The 16,377-nt window shown below is 42.6% G+C and overlaps 1 protein-coding gene across 1 annotated transcript in view; it reads right to left on the bottom strand.

Moving 5' to 3' along the window:
• The window catches only part of plppr1 (phospholipid phosphatase related 1), a gene marked incomplete at both ends in the record, with an annotated part of 37,955 nt that extends 28,408 nt beyond the window's left edge, over positions 1 to 9,547 (bottom strand). Inside the window, one exon of the mRNA XM_079755483.1 lies at positions 9,485 to 9,547. Within this exon, the coding sequence (XP_079611609.1) occupies positions 9,485 to 9,547 (63 nt within the window). The remainder of the gene's footprint in view (positions 1 to 9,484) is intronic.
• Positions 9,548 to 16,377: the final 6,830 nt, after the last annotated feature.

Here is a 16,377-nt window from a genome sequence, read left to right as displayed (position 1 = left end):
TCCCTCTTAACTTTTATTATTCAAAAGTTTAATGAATTCCTTCCCCCTCTCTCACAGACACACTTTGTCTCTGTCATGCACACACACACACACACACACACACACACACACACACACACACACACACACACACACACACACACACACACACACACACACACACACACACACACACACACACACACAAAATAGCACCCTTTGAAAAGGCCATACCTTGGAAAGAAGAGAACAGACAAAGAAAGAGAAATTGAGAGATAGAGGTAGAATAAAGAAATATAAATAGAGGTTAAGATATCGAAATATAAATAGATATAGAGGTAGCGATATAGAAATATAAATAGATAGAGATATATTAATATAAATAGATAGATATGTTAATATAAATAGATAGATATATTAATATAAATAGAAAGAGATATATTAATATAAATAGATAGAGGTATAGAAATAGATAGATATAGAGATATAGAAATAGATAGATATAGAGATATAGAAATAGATAGAGATAGAGATATAGAAATAGATAGAGATAGAGGTAGAGAAAGAGACACTACTAAGTCCAACAACGCTATGATGTATGGTCTATCCTCCTTCTATGACATAATATAAGGGCTATAATATAATATAAGTGGCTTGGTACATAATTCTGATGTTCTAGTGATGAGTTATTGGGTAAAACTTTACAATAATGGTACATTATTGAAGCATTAATTAATATTTGTAATTTGTTAAAAGAAATCTGTTATTAGTAAATAATCATTATTAAATAGCATTAGCATAGGAGTTAGTATGGCTTAAGCTAGGGTAGGGGCAAATCACCCTTGTCCTTTTCCAAAATTTTAACTTAATACCGTAGTCAACTTGAACACCATAAGTAAATAATTACCAGACCTTTAGCTTACTGAATGTGTATTACTTCATTAACTCATGTTAATTAATGGTCAATGAATGAACCCTTGTTGTAAAGTGTAACAAGTTATCGTACATTGTGTGGTGTGCTGTGGTGCGTCGTGGAGAGGTGTTAAGTTGTGTAGTGTAGTGTTGAGTGTAGTAGTGTGTTGTATTCTGATGTGTAGTGTAGTGTTGTTGTTGGAGGATGTTGTGTTGTTCTGAATATACACATAAGTGAATCCATCATTCCATCAATGCAACAGGTGCCAGATGATGTTCTCATGGTATTCATGTAGCAGCCACTTTCATCCAAAGCCACTCCCAATGAGACACAAGTCATTAAGACTGCAGCCTTGCTGATCCTGCCCTCTAACCACAAGGGGATTAATCATATTTAGTATTGATTCAAGTTCACACGCTCAAGCGGCCAAACGTGTGGTTCATGTTTCTGCCACAAGAAGTCAGTAGTGGTCAATGTAAAATAGACAAACGCTTTTACATGAAAGATGGAAGAGGAAGGGAAATATAAATAGATTTGTTAAAAAAAAAAACATTTCTACTCCAACATGATTATTTGCAATATTTTACAGTTTCATCTAAAGTTTTAAATTTGTTGGTATAATGTAAACACTGCCTGCCTGTCTGTGGTTAAAATGCCCAAGCAGTCCTGGAGGGAGCTGATACGGGTCTGACGATCAGACGCCTTCCTCCAGGACTGCTTGACTCAATGACTGAGTTTGTGGAGGACAACGTCAGCAAGATTGCGGAAGGAACGCTAGGTCTCATAGGGAAGGTGATAGAGGATGCGGTGCCTACGAAAAGTCTGTGTTTAACCAAACTGGAGACCATGGATTAATTTAGACCTATAAACAGCACTAACTACGAGGAAAAAGGCATTCAAAACCAGATACTACTGAAATAAAAAATCCCTGCTTTAACCTCACAAGAATAATTAAGGCAGCCAAAAGGGATAATAGCAAGTAAATAGAGTCACACAATGACCCACGCAGAATGTGGAAGGGACTACACACAATCTCTGACTACAAAGAGACCCCTAACCGCACAGCTGACTCCACTGACTCTCTACCAGAACAGCTTCTACGCCCGCTTTGAGCTCAGCCACACCAGCCTCCAAGAGAGAACCTCCTCCACAGAGAATACAGCCAGCGCTCTGGTCATCGCAGAGAAGGATGTGTGTGTGGTGTTCAAACACATCAACATCCGCGAAGCGGCCTGGTCGGATGGGATACCAGGGCGGGTGCTCAAAGCATGTGCTGACCAGCTGGCTGGTGTATTTACAAACATTTTCAACCTCTCCCTCTCCACGGGCAAAGTGCCCACCTCATCAGTCATCATCCCAGTACCAAAGAAGGGCGAGGTAACATGCCCAAATACCCATTGCTCTCACCCCAATAGTGAGCAAATGATTCAAGAAGCGAGGAGAATGTGTTGATCTCTAGAATGCTGCCACCCAACCCGGACCCTCACCGATTTGCTTATCAACACAACAGATCGACAGATGACGCCATTGCCACAGCACTCCACTAAGACCTCACCCACCTTGACAAGAGGAATTCCTATGTGATGATGCTATTCAGCATTCAATACCATAATCCCCCCAGACTCGACAGCAAGCTCAGGGACCTAGGCATTGTCCCAGCCTATGCAACTGGATCCTTGACTTCCTGTTGGATCAGAAACAGGTGGCAAGGATAGGATCCAAGAACTCCGCCCCCCTGACCATCAGCAGAGGAGCCCCCTAGGGTTGTGTCCCCTCCTACTCCCTGTACACCCACGACTGCACAGCTACACACGGCTCCAACACAGTGATCAAGTTCGCCGATGACATGACAGTGATCAGCCTGATCACTATTGGAGACGAGACGGCCTACAGGAGCGAGGTCGACCGCCTGGCTCAGTACAGCCAGGACAACAACCTCGCTCTCAACGCAGATGAAACCAAGGAGCTGTTGGTGGACTTCAGGAGGAGGAGACAGACTCAAGATCCCATCAGCATCAACGGGTCTGCTATGGAGAGGGTAGACAGTAGGGGTGCAACGGATCACAAAACCCACGGTTCGGATCGTGTCACGTTTTTGAGTAACGGGTCGGATCATTTTCGGATCAACAACAACAAAAAAGATAACAAGACAAATGTGACTTTAAATAAAATCTTCAAATGTGTAAAAACAAAATAAAGTGAAAAATTAGGTAATAATCCTGCTTCCTTTAAGCATAGACAATATTTAAAAAAATTGCAATCTGAGGCATTATTCCTTCTTCTTTTTAACATGGATAGTAAATAATCCCTAACCCTGGATTTACAACTTTAAATTCAGGATGTCTGCATTGCAATGAAGGCAATGAAGACATCCTCATCTTATTTTTTTATATCTTCTTAAGTATGGTAGCGAAATACAGTTTCTGTCATGTTTTATTTGGCATTTTGTAAATCCATAGATTTCGGTTGGAAGACTCATTCCTCATTGCAAGGGGGGTTGGTTGTAGTATTTTCACTCGATTCTAGCCCTACTGTTGATACGGAGAACCGAGCGAAAAGACTACAACCAAACATAAACATGTCCGGTTCCGGTTCCGGTTTCAATGGGATTTACGGAACGCCAAATAAAACACAACAGAAACTGTATTTCGCTACGATACTTGATGATGTTGTTAATAACGGAATTGTCCTTTAAACATGCGCTGATCACGTGAACGCACAACTTTTCTTTTTATCAGCTGATCCGCGGATCACTTGCGTCCCGAACCGTGAGGGTTGATCCGTACACCACTAGTAGACAGCTTTAGTACCTGGGGGTCCACATCACCAAAGACCTCACCTGGGAGGAGCACACAACCAGGTGGTTAAAAAGCACAGGCAGCTCAAAAAGTTTGGCTTGGGGCCCAAGATCATGGGGACCTTCTTCAGAGGCACAACGGAGAGCATCTTAACAGGATGCATCACAGCCTGGTACGGGAACTGCACTGCTCAATGCCGCAAAGGGTAGTGCGGACAGCTGAGAGGATCAGCGGATGTGAACCTCCCTCCATCCAGGACACGTACCCGGCCCGGTGTGTCAAGAAGGCGCTCAGAATCATAAAGGACCCCAGCCATCCCAACCACAAACTGTTTGAGCTTCTGCCGTCTGGGAAACGGCACCGAAAGCCTCGGGGCCAAAACCCAGCGGATGAGGAGAGTTATTTTACCCCAAGCAGTCAGGCTCCTGGAGATATCCACTACCCACAAACCAGCCCCACGCACGATACCACAAGAGACTATATAAATACAAATAAACTGTTATTGCCACATTTTTGCATTGCACTGTATTTTGCATGACAATCAACCGTGGCTGGTACTACTACCACTTGACCACTTTACATTTGTTACTTATTTCGGTAACTTAATTCTGTTACTTATTTTTACTGATTAGGGTGCCAAGCACAAAGTGTGAAGGCAACCTATTGTAATTGTTAGTTTTATTATTATTATTATTCCGCCACGTTTGACTTAAACATCCTAAACCGATCACACGCTTTTTATGAAACTTAGTACAGTTGTAGAGGCTGGGTCAAAATTAACAGAGTGCAAATATTACACTGATTGGCCAAAATGTGGCGCTACAGCAACAGTTCAAAAATGCAAACTTTGAACAAACACATCTCGTAACCGCTTTGACTTAGAGTCATGAAACTTTGTTCACAAATGCATATCCTCATGGTGAACAAATATGCCTCAAGAATGTATGACTTTATTTGGATAGCTTTACGACTATCTTGAACTTTGTTAAAAACATTAAATTCCCTAAGGATCCTAGGTTTTTTCACTTAAGCAAAAATCTTTAGCACATATCATCTATGGACCAATGTCTTCAATCTGACATAAAGCGAAGTCTGTACAATAAAGATTAAAGCATCCAGGAGCCATTGACTTCTAAAAATTGTGTGGTTTAAAACACGTAAAGACTTAAATGCTTACATCAACATCAAAATGAACTCCTATGATCTTGAGTCCAATACCAAAGTTGTTCAGAATCAAATTCTGAATAAGATAGTCAACAAATTTTCAATTAGGGCGTGGCATCGAAATGGGCGTGGCCTGTGACTAAAATCACCAGAGTTCATAGAAGGAATGTTTGATTTGAGCGGGACCAACTTAGTGGCTGTTGGGGACCAAAGTTCAAACTGCTCAGGTAAAATGAAGTTGATTGACTAAACAACATGGCCGCCAGAGGCTTAAAATCAAAATTAACTTAAGGCCAAAAGGCAAGGTTAACTTAAACCAATCCTCATCAAACTCAAAGGCACATGGGTCAAGATGAACCCCGCCAAATTGTATCCATATCGGGCTATAGGGAGCGCTAAAACAATTAACTGAAAATGCAACCTCTCCAAATTGTACCCAGATCGGGCGATAGGGGGAGCTATATCAATTAACTAAAAATGCAGACTTTGGACGGACATATTATCTGACCTTTTTCTTCTACAGTCATAAAATCCTGTAGACATTTGTATCTCCTCATGTTGAGCAAATGTGCCTAGGAAACCCAGTACCTGTAACAAAATGGCGGCTGGACGTCCAAATTAGCCCAATTCACATTTACATTTAGGGCATTTAGCAGACGCTTTTATCCAAAGCGACTTACAATAAGTGCATTTGTTACAATAAGTACATTTGTCATAAGAAGTGAAACAATATATCGCTGTCGGTACAGTAAAGATGTTCATAGAACCAAGTGCAAGTATTACAATCGCTAGGCTAACCCATTCCCCGTGTAAAGCAACGATAGCAGCTACTGTAGATGCTACACAATTAAGTACCTTGAATAAGTGCAATGTAAAAGTGCCAGGACGTACAACATTCAATGGTGGCTGTGAATTGGTTTCTATGCAGAGTCGAGGTGAACTCTGAACAGGTGAGTTGTGAGTTTTGAGTCTTTTGCGGAAGCTTGTGAGCGTCTCTGCGATCCTGACATTGGTAGGGAGCTCGTTCCACCACTGAGGTCCCAAAACAGAGAAAAGTTGTGACTTCGCTGATCGACCTTTGCTTGCTCTTAGCGATGGTGGTACCAGACGTCCAGCTGAGGTAGTTGAGTGGAGGGATCGAGCTGGGGTATGTGGCTTTACTAATGCTTGGAGGTGGGCAGGGGCAGTTCCATCGACTGCCTTGTATGCCAGTACCATCATCTTGAATCTGATGCAAGCTATTACAGGGAGCCAGTGGAGGTCTCGGAAGAGGGGGGTTACATGTGAGAACGTTGGTAGGTTGAACACGAGGCGCGCTGCCGCATTCTGGATGCGCTGCAAGGGTTTAATCTCAGAGGCAGGGAGTCCAGCCAGGAGCGAGTTGCAGTAGTCGAGGCGGGAGATGACCAGTGATTGGACTAGAAGCTGAGCTGCTTCCCTTGTGAGGAAGGGCCGGATCCTGCAGATGTTGTAAAGTGCAAATCTGCAGGATCGGGCCATTGCAGTGATGTTTGCGGTGCAGCATAACTGACTGTCCAACACTACAACAAGGTTTTTGACAGTTGGAGAAGGAGATACAGTGATGTTCTCAACAGTGACCAGTAAGTCCATGTGTGGGCAATCTTTCCCTGGTATTAGGAGGAGCTCAGTCTTGTTGAGGTTAAGCCTCAGGTTTCGGGCAGTTGTCCAGGTGCTGACTTCTGCCAGACATTCAGATATGCGTGTTGCAGTCAGGGCTTTGTCAGATGAGGGAGAGGAGAGAAATAGCTGAGTGTCGTCAGCATAACAGTGATAGATGACTAAAGGCGGGATTAACTTGAGTCAATCATCACCATACTTGGTGTATTTAAAGAAGCATAGGTCAAGGTTAACCAGGGTAAAGTTCATCAAAATAGGAATGTAGGGGGCACTAAAGCGATCAATTGAAAACTTTAAAGAATCATAACTCCTCAGCGTTTTGACGTATGGTCATGAATTTTTTTCACCCATCAACGGATACAAGCTGAGGCTATTCCAGCGTTGTCAACCGTATGCATACAAAAACGGTCTTAATTGTCTTCGTCAGGGTCTTTTTGGTCTGCGTCACAGTCATAATGGTCGATCAGAGTCTTCATGGTCTGACAGGGTCTTAATGGTCCGACTGGGTTTTATTGGTCGGCTTTAGGCGTGGCACCTGTAAAATGCTGCTTGCAGCTACAATTTGTACTTATTTTTCTTACTTATTTTATTATTATATAATTTTATTTTATTTGTCTTCTAAATAGACATGTGATGAGAGGATGCATCTCAGATCACTCAGCGCTCACAGGACTACCCTGCTCACTAATGACTGTGAAGGGTGTGTCATTATTAATTAGGAGTCATTCAGCGGACCTCTTAATTAAAAGCGATTTTAATTAAGCAAACAAATTCAGCTGCGTGTCCTTAAGGGGGTAGATTTCAGAGCCGTACCCAGAACCTTCCAGAGGGAAGTCAAACCCCCAACCACTAGACTATTCAGGCCCATGTTAAGTGATCATTGTGCAGCCCCCTGATTTTTCACACATATTGAAATATGTATTTTTCACACATATTGAAATATGTGTTATTCCCTTTATTTGATTCTATTATGGCTATCTAATTCATGGTGCAAAAAAAAGCGGTTTTGAATAATTGATGATAATTGTGGAATCAATAACTGGGTGAGCCGCCCTCCCCCCCGTGGATCGGTGGGGGGGGGGGTTCCAAGCTGGAGGAGGAGAGGCGATCACAGGCCTCCTTCACACTGACAGCAGAAGTGGCCTAAAACCAGCTCAGATCCTAGGTTTTCTGAACAGCGTTAATAGCACAACTCACATGGAATCTGAACTTCACAATTCTGATTTTGGCCGCCTTCATCTGTGGTACTAATCAGATGCGATGTGGAGGAACTGTGAAAACAGTAGTTAATCGTAATGTTGGAATGTTGCAATTAATAATGATATAGACGTCACCCAAACAGCGCCTGTGTGTTTCCTCTTCAATAGCGCTAGTATGTCCAGCAATTTCCTCAAAACTTTGTACAGTCTTCAGAGTACCTTATTTCCAGGCCCCTCTCGTACTACGGAGGCTGTTGTTCTTTCTGAAACGTTAGGCTCCGTTGAACCTCTGCTGTACGGACATCCATGTGGCAAAATTCCCGATATTGTAGATTTGCTATTTGTGTTACAATATCACACATCTATTTTAGCGGACTGAACCACTTAAGATTAATCAAAAGGAACTATCATGTGAAAATGTCAACACTGTCAACTCCACTGCTCCACTCCAGCAGCGTACACCTCCGTGGTGTGTGTGACATCTTTGTTATTATTGTTTTGTTTTACTTAAACCTGGAATCTTATATTGAGCACATTTAAAGCATAATGTTAACCAAATAACATTAAGGCATGTGAATGAAGTGTGTTTTACAACACTCTACACCAATAGTTAACAAAACTAGCAGACAACCTAGCTAACATAATCAGTTAACAACAATTACTTATCTTACTGCCCTTTATGCCTACTGGCATGTAGGGCAGCAACAGGATCTCCACTCCTGTCAGTTTTGGGCGAGCTTTTGGATAGAACTCCAGGTCTGCTTCACGGCTTTCAGTTCTTTCTCCACTGTTCTCCACACTTACTAATAGGGCTAAATAAGAACTAACCCTAACAACAATCTAGCTGAAGCTTTAAGCCTTCCTCCAAAGCCTGCCCCCCAAAACACAGGACTCGCTCAGTAGCTTCAGCAGAAGGTCCATCTGGCCTTGTGGGAGACTGCAGTCATATGCAATGAGAGCACAGGAAGAGCACAGGAAGACAGGTTTGGATGTAGAGGAACAGCTAGGCCATCAAATAATTTAATCTGGACTGAATTAAATGATGGGTCAGGCTTAGAATGTGTTGTGCAAACACAGATAATAATCTTTGGTGTCTTTGTTTTTATTTTCAGAGGTTTGCATTCATTGATTGCTGAGATGTTAAAAGAAAATGCTTCTCAATAAATAGCCTAGCCTAGAACACTCGTCAACAACATCGCCTAGCTCTGATCACCAGACCTGGTAGGAGAATCCTTTTATAGTGAAACACACAACATGCCCTCAGCATGACAGCTCTTTGATGTGTGTGTGTGTGTGTGTGTGTGTGTGTGTGTGTGTGTGTGTGTGTGTGTGTGTGTGTGTGTGTGTGTGTGTGTGTTTCTAGGAGAGAGGCTAGGAGTCTTGAGACTATGCTGTGATTAAAGTCTTGAGCTGACACTAATTCAATATGGAGCTGCAGCATCTTCTCACATGCAGATCTTTAATATGCATATGATTGCATGTGTGTTAGGGGCTAGATTCATGCATATCATACAAAACCACAAACCCTAACCCTACACACAGACTTTTCACACAGTGACATACACAGACAATCACATGAAACCCATTAAAATTCACATTCCTCATTTAAATCTGGTTATGGAATTTGCATAATAAATAACAGTTCCTATGTTAGGTTCCATAGGTTTAAATATGTAAGGAGTTTGCAGTTAACAAACCTTGTTATCTGCTATAACAACATTACAACCAGGGTTTGAATGCACAAGTCAACCAATTGTATCTTCTCAAACACATAGAGGGAGGAAGGAGCTTACCTCTACGAAGATGAAGCAAGGCAGGATGGAGAAGCTCCGCAGGGGGGTGGTGGTGGTGGCCATCTCGTCTCCCTGGCTGGAGACCCTCCTCTCACAGCTCAGCTCCAGTCAGGCTGAATAGACACAAGATCCTCGATCAAATTCCAAGATCACCACATCTGCTTGAGTGACAGCAAACAGGGCAGGACTTGGGACACGGGGAAGGACTTTGGATACAGGGCAGGACTTGGGACATGGGACATGGGGCAGGACTTGGGACACGGGGCAGGACTTTGGATACAGGGCAGGACTTGGGACATGGGACATGGGGCAGGACTTGGGACACGGGGCAGGACTTTGGATACAGGGCAGGACTTGGGACACGGGGCAGGACTTTGGATACAGGGCAGGACTTCGGACACGAGGCAGGACTTTGGATACAGGGCAGGACTTCGGACACGAGGCAGGACTTGGGACACGGGGCAGGACTTTGGATACAGGGCAGGACTTTGGATACAGGGCAGGACTTTGGATACAGGGCAGGACTTCGGACACGAGGCAGGACTTGGGACACGGGGCAGGACTTTGGATACAGGGCAGGACTTGGGACATGGGGCAGGACTTGGGACACGGGGCATGACTTTGGATAGAGGGGCAGGTCTTCGGATAGAGGGGCAGGTCTTTGGATAGAGGGATATTTGGTTCCGTTTATTCGTCAAAAAGCGATGTATCGTCATTGTTGTAGTTTTGTTCTTTGCCATGGTTATTAAACTTACTCTGTTACTGTTACATGGTGCGCACACATCCTAGTAAGTAAGGACCTTGTATTCTGGTAGACCAGGATAACACTACAATTCAGGAGCCCTCTCTCAGGCTAAAATAAGATTTTATTTCCTTACATTGAGAAAACCAGTCTTCAAATTCCTAAATAACACTGCTCCCCATCCTCTCTGCAAGACAATAAATTGATTGCAAAGTGGTACCAGATATACCACCCGAGCAACGCCAAAAGGAAACTGTGGCATCCCTTGCAAACATCTTTCGCTCAAACTGCCTTTTCAGTAAAAGGGACAAAATTATAGAACTCACTGCCAGACCACTTGAAATGTCTATACATTTGACACCTTCAAAAGAAACACAGAATTTTGGCTAATCCAAAAACAATCTTGCTCGCATACTTAGTTTTTAACAATGTGCTCTCTCTGTATGTCTTCTTTTCTTTTTCATTATAATTCATTCCCATTTCCATTTAATAATTTCCATTTATTAATCTGTATTATTATTTACATTAATTTACACTTACCAAAAGCCCCACCAGGGACAGGTGTCGAAAATTAGCTTTGGCTAAAATCACTATGATGTAAACATCAATTGACTGTCTCAAGCTTGTCTATTTTTCTGTATCTGTCCCTATTCCAATAAACTTTAAAAATAAATAAATAAATAAATATATATATACACACACACACACACACACACACACACACACACACACACACACACACACACTTAGGATCTATAAATTGGACACACACAAACTATCTATCATCTAACTATCTATCACACACAAATATCATAGTAGTGATAGAAAAGTGTATATAATGAGAAAATCTCATTAGCGCAGTTAACCAACGGTAATACTGGCTGAATTACTCAGAAGGTAACAAGAAGAAAGAATGTAGAACTATAGCCATTCAAATCCCGTAGCATAAGCCTATATCCCACATCATTCCTTCTTTATTCGATACTATGAGGAATGAGATACCGCATGCACAATGTTAAGCACAAGGTTTTTCTGCCATTACAAACTAGACTATATCAATATGAAAATAGACAGTTCAAATTAATATAAATGATAGGAGTGACTGTATTTGGTTCAGCTTGAATCTTAGATGAGGTATTGCTGTGATACTCCATGTTGGAAGACCCTTGTTGAGGTCTCTGCAAGCCTAGAGCTGTCATGTCAACAGTAAGTCTTAGCGATGTCTCTAATGTTCACAGCTCATATGTCTTAGTGATGTAAGTGATGCCACTGTTAACAGATAGTACGGCTCAGTGATGCCACTGTCCACATTTAGCATCTCTAAGTGAGGTCACAATCCGTTGCATCCTGGGAAATTCAGGTGATGTTAAAACGGCCATGTCAACGATTCTTTGGTACGTAAATGTCTATTAAGTCACTATCACTGAATGAGTTAACACACTGGCGATATTGCCATAGTTATGTTCTTCACGATGGACAACTGATGAAGCCTTTGCATTTATATTATTATGAATACTATGAACTGGTTGGCTAAACCATTTGTATCACTGGGAAGGATCAAGATGTTGCCAAATAGAGCAAAACAAAATTGTTCAGATTGGCAGTTAGTGATGTTTAGTTACATTTAGGAAATATGTGACTTAATATCAATATCATATCAGTACCCAAACATACAACATTGTTGTGACCCAACTATAGCGGATGGCGGTCCAAGTTCGCCGCGAGGGACTAAACGTGGGAGAAGACACTGACGCGCATAGTTAAAATAATCCAGTTCCACTTCTTGGTTTGCGTTTGATCCTTTATTCTTTCACTTCATCAAACATGTAAAATGCTAACTGGTACCAGTGACCAGTGAAATTGGCGTGCGTAAATGCGGTCAACAGAAAGAATTCACTCCAAGCTCACTCTCCCAATTCCGAAAAAGCGACCAGGTGAATGCGATCACATATGACCACTTATATTAATGCCTCCGCAGCAGCAGCCCAGCGGTCTCCATCGGATCTCTTCCTCACTGCTCTTTCATCGTGGTTCTGCTGATGCTGCTCCAGCCATACATCCTGAGCTTGAGCATGATGAAAAACTTTTGCAGACAGACCCATGGTTCTTTCCTCCCACCACCATTCACTTGTGATGTCACTGAAGCAGCGTCATTTCCTAATGAACAGCAATCACACAATACTCCCGCATTCATCACCTGTTACCCCTGACCCTTAACCTTATGACACCACAACACTGATCTAAAGGTGTTGAATTATATGTAATAAGTCCCTTTTGCCTCTAGTACAATGGACAGGTTGAAGAGCCTGTTTAAAGTAGTAGAATCTTAGCCTGACCAGACCCCTCTATCGGACCCCTCTATAACACAAACACACGCACGCCCGCCTACACACACACACACACACACACACGCATGCACACACACACGCATTCTTTGGTGGCATTGGTGCACTTCGTGATATATTCAAGACTCATATTAAAGTCACAATGTGTACGATTTAGCCCCTCCCAGTAAGTAGGCAGGAGACCTTCAGAAAACTAAGGCCCCGTCTACACAGAGCCGATTTTTTGGTGAAACCGCATAAGTCTTGTGCGTCTTGGCCCACCGTCCAGACGGAGTCGGCGGATCCAGTGCCCGAAAACACACTTTTCTGAAACCAGGTGCCAGGGTGGATTCAAATAAAACCGGACCTATGCGGTTTAATGTTAGGATTCGTGTGGACGCGTAAAACGCAAACGATGACGTCATCGCCCCCCTACTAGCTTGGCGACGTTAGAGTTGCGTTGAATTTTTGATTTGTATTACTTTTGTAGCTTTAAACAGCCCCTTGGTAAATGTAATTACTAACTGTACATTAAAAAGTATTTCTGTTCAATTAAAAAGGTTTAATCTCCTCCTCCACTGAATATTTGTATACACCGCGCAGGCTGGATGCGCGCAGGCTTGATTCGCTCCACTTTCTTTTGTGGAGAACCAGCGCCTTGAATATTTACTACAGCGTTTTACAGCTCGATGCATTCACACAATGACTCAGTTTTTACGGAGATATAGGAAAACGGAAGGGAAAAGATAGTTTTCGCCCGTGTGGACGGGGCATTAAACATAGCAATCAAATCTGTCCAATCCAACTGCCTGTGCAACTCGTTTCTAGGCGAGAAACACATGCAAAGATCCCCGACATCAGGAACATGATTGGTCGAAACAAGTTAGGAGCTAATTTGAACTTTAGATGTTAATCTAAAGGTTTTTTCCCGCTTCGTCAGAGCAGGCAGCAGGAATAATGAGAAATAAACATTATAATGCCGAACGATGACGACCTTGCCCTATTTAACGTGTTTATTGCTGCATACGTAAGCACTTCAACTCCCTTATGCAGAAGGATTGAAAAACATAGTATTTGAAATGTCATACAAGAGACAACAGAAGAGGAAACACGGTAGAGAGAACCAAACACAGACCTTCTGTACAGAATGGCCTGTTTTCATGGTTTACCTTCTCTCTTTTAAGTCCAGATTGTCATTGAGATGGATTGCTATGAAGTATGTGATTGCAGAGCACCTTAGAGGGGTGAGAGATGGCCGGGGCCTGATCTCTGGGGCCCCACTACAGGCTACGTCTGATTGACACATCGTCAGTGTGTTAATGTGTGTGCATGTGTTTGTGTGCAATGGGGTACACATGTTTTTGAATGTGTGTATGCATGTGTTTTTATATTATGCTGCCATGGTGATGGTTGACTGCGCCATACCAACTTAAAAGAGGACATTGGCTGTACTTTATGAGGCTAAAGATACTGATCAATATACCACTAACTTGGTATATTGAGTGACTTATCACATGATCTTGTCTTAATAATAAGCCTCACTGTGTGTAGTATGAAAAGTAAGTAAGTAAGTAAGTAAGTAAGTAAGTAAGTAAGTAAGTAAGTAAGTAAGTAAGTAAGTAAGTGTGTGTGTGTGTGTGTGTGTGTGTGTATCCCTTCAGATTGGGTCTAAAATTAGATCAAACAAGCCCTTGTTCATAATATATTCAATGTTTTCTTCCGTTTTCTTCTTCAAAACCTCCTGCGTTGGAATTGGCAGTATTACCAGCTAAATAAGGGAATCACTGTCTCTCAGGAATATCGTATCATTGAAGAGGATCTTTCCAAAATACACCTGCTGACTGTAAGACGTAAGCAAAATAATATATATTTGCCCATAGGTTTGGCAGGTTCCCAAGTAAATTAAACATGGGAGAGAATACAAATAAATATTGATTGTCAATTGATAGAACCAATATAGAACATAGACACAACAAGGTATTGGGATGAATACAGATGGTGAAATTTGCATCGATCCAAAGGAAATAGAGGTGAATGGCTGTACGCTGTTTGAATATTGGGCTTCTCATGGAGCGGTTGACGCAAATTAATGAACCATTAATCTTGCTAACAGCTTCAACATGGAAAAACACAGTATTAGTGTTCGACTCCCAAATGGATTGATTTACTGAAGTCCAAAATCAGCTGTAGCTGAAGTCCCTGCAATGCACTTTAGAAAAAGACAAAGTTAAGAAAGTTTCAATAAGCCAACTTCAAGTGGGCAACAGCCTATAAAGTAGATCTCCAGATTCTCCAAACATCTCGCTCTTCCTTTAAAAGAACACTTTGCCCATTTGCGTTAAGCCTTTGGTCGTGCATCATTCCCTCATTTTCCCCTGAGACGGGAGAGATCCGTATCTACCTCTAACACAACCTGCTTTAAATGACACAAAATTAGGATTTTTGCGTCATTTAAAGCAGGAAATGTAAGAGGGGGGGATTCTAAGACTACAAGCACTAGTTCCTCATTTTCAAACCTGCCTATAGGGGGTGGTGACCCACTGACGCTACAGACCTATTACAGATCAGTGCAAGTGGGTGGGACTTCACTTGCAGAAGCCCCAGCGGCGGAATGGGAGGTCGGAGCAGAGGGTTTCATTTTTTTGAATAAAGGGACGTCGGACTAGTGGGCTGTAGATCAGTGGGAGTGGCCTGTTGAGCTGTGCATTGTTGTCTTCAATCCATAAACGCCAAAAAGTCACTGTCTGCCTTTTCTCGGTCAAGAAGGCACCAAATTAGAAATGTACGTTACTATTCGACTACATATATGACCCACTTTCAACACAGATTCATGTTTCAACCGGTGAAATGCTCCTCGTACATATGCCAAAAGTCTCTCTGACCTCTCTCTCCCTCTACAACTCTCTCTCATGCCATCTGCATCTCTCTCCAGCTCTCTCTCCCTCTCCCTCTATCCATCTGCCTCTCTACCGCCCTCTCCCTCCCCTCCTATACATCTCCTATCTCACTACCTTCCTCTATTATCGGGTCGGCTTAGCTCAGGAGGTAGAGCAGTTGCCTTGTAACCGAAAGGTCGCTAGTTCGATCCCTAGCTGATTGTTGATGTGTCCCTGAGCAAGACACTTAACCCTAACTGCTCCTAACGAGCTGGCTGTCGCCTTGCATGGTTGACTCTGCTGTCGGTGTGTCAATGTGTATATTAACCGACGTAAGTCGCTTTGGATAAAAGCGTCTGCTAAATGCCCTAATTGTAATTATTAAGTGTTTGAATGAAGCTGATTGGCTCATGTATCTGGCTATGAACCAGTCACAAAGTAATCCAAGCTAATAAAGAACCAATCCACTGGTTAAACCTGTGAGGCTGGTGAAATCCTGCAAGACTCCTTGTTTGTCTGTCGTATTAGCTTCTTGTAACAGTGCTAGCCTTTGGCTAAGCTGCTTTAGATAAACCTAACACAGGTCATAACATCTATATCCCTCCTGAAGTAGTACAAGCCTCTTAAGGGACACAGAGTGTGTGTGTATCAGCCCTGTTTGGATAACCAAGCTTATGTGTGACAATCGTGAGGGTGTGTGTGTGTGTGTGTGTGCGTGTGTGACACACTACCAAGGTGTCTAGCACGCAGGACGGGGTTCATAAACATCACCAGTAGCCACACTGGCCATCAACGGTCGGCCCGAATACACAGGAAGGCACTATAGCCTCCAGGTAGTATCTAGCTAGGCTATATTCTAATACATGTGTTCACCTGGTGTTACACATGTGCAAAAGTGCCATATTATCCTTGTGTGGGATATGACGAATAAAACAGAAATCATCTGCAATT

This window comes from Pollachius pollachius (genome assembly GCF_949987615.1).
Source record: "Pollachius pollachius genome assembly, chromosome: 18".
In the NCBI taxonomy this organism is placed as follows: Eukaryota; Metazoa; Chordata; class Actinopteri; order Gadiformes; family Gadidae; genus Pollachius; species Pollachius pollachius.
The sequence above is the reverse complement of the archived record's forward strand: the minus strand, read 5'-3'. Positions and strand labels throughout refer to the sequence as shown.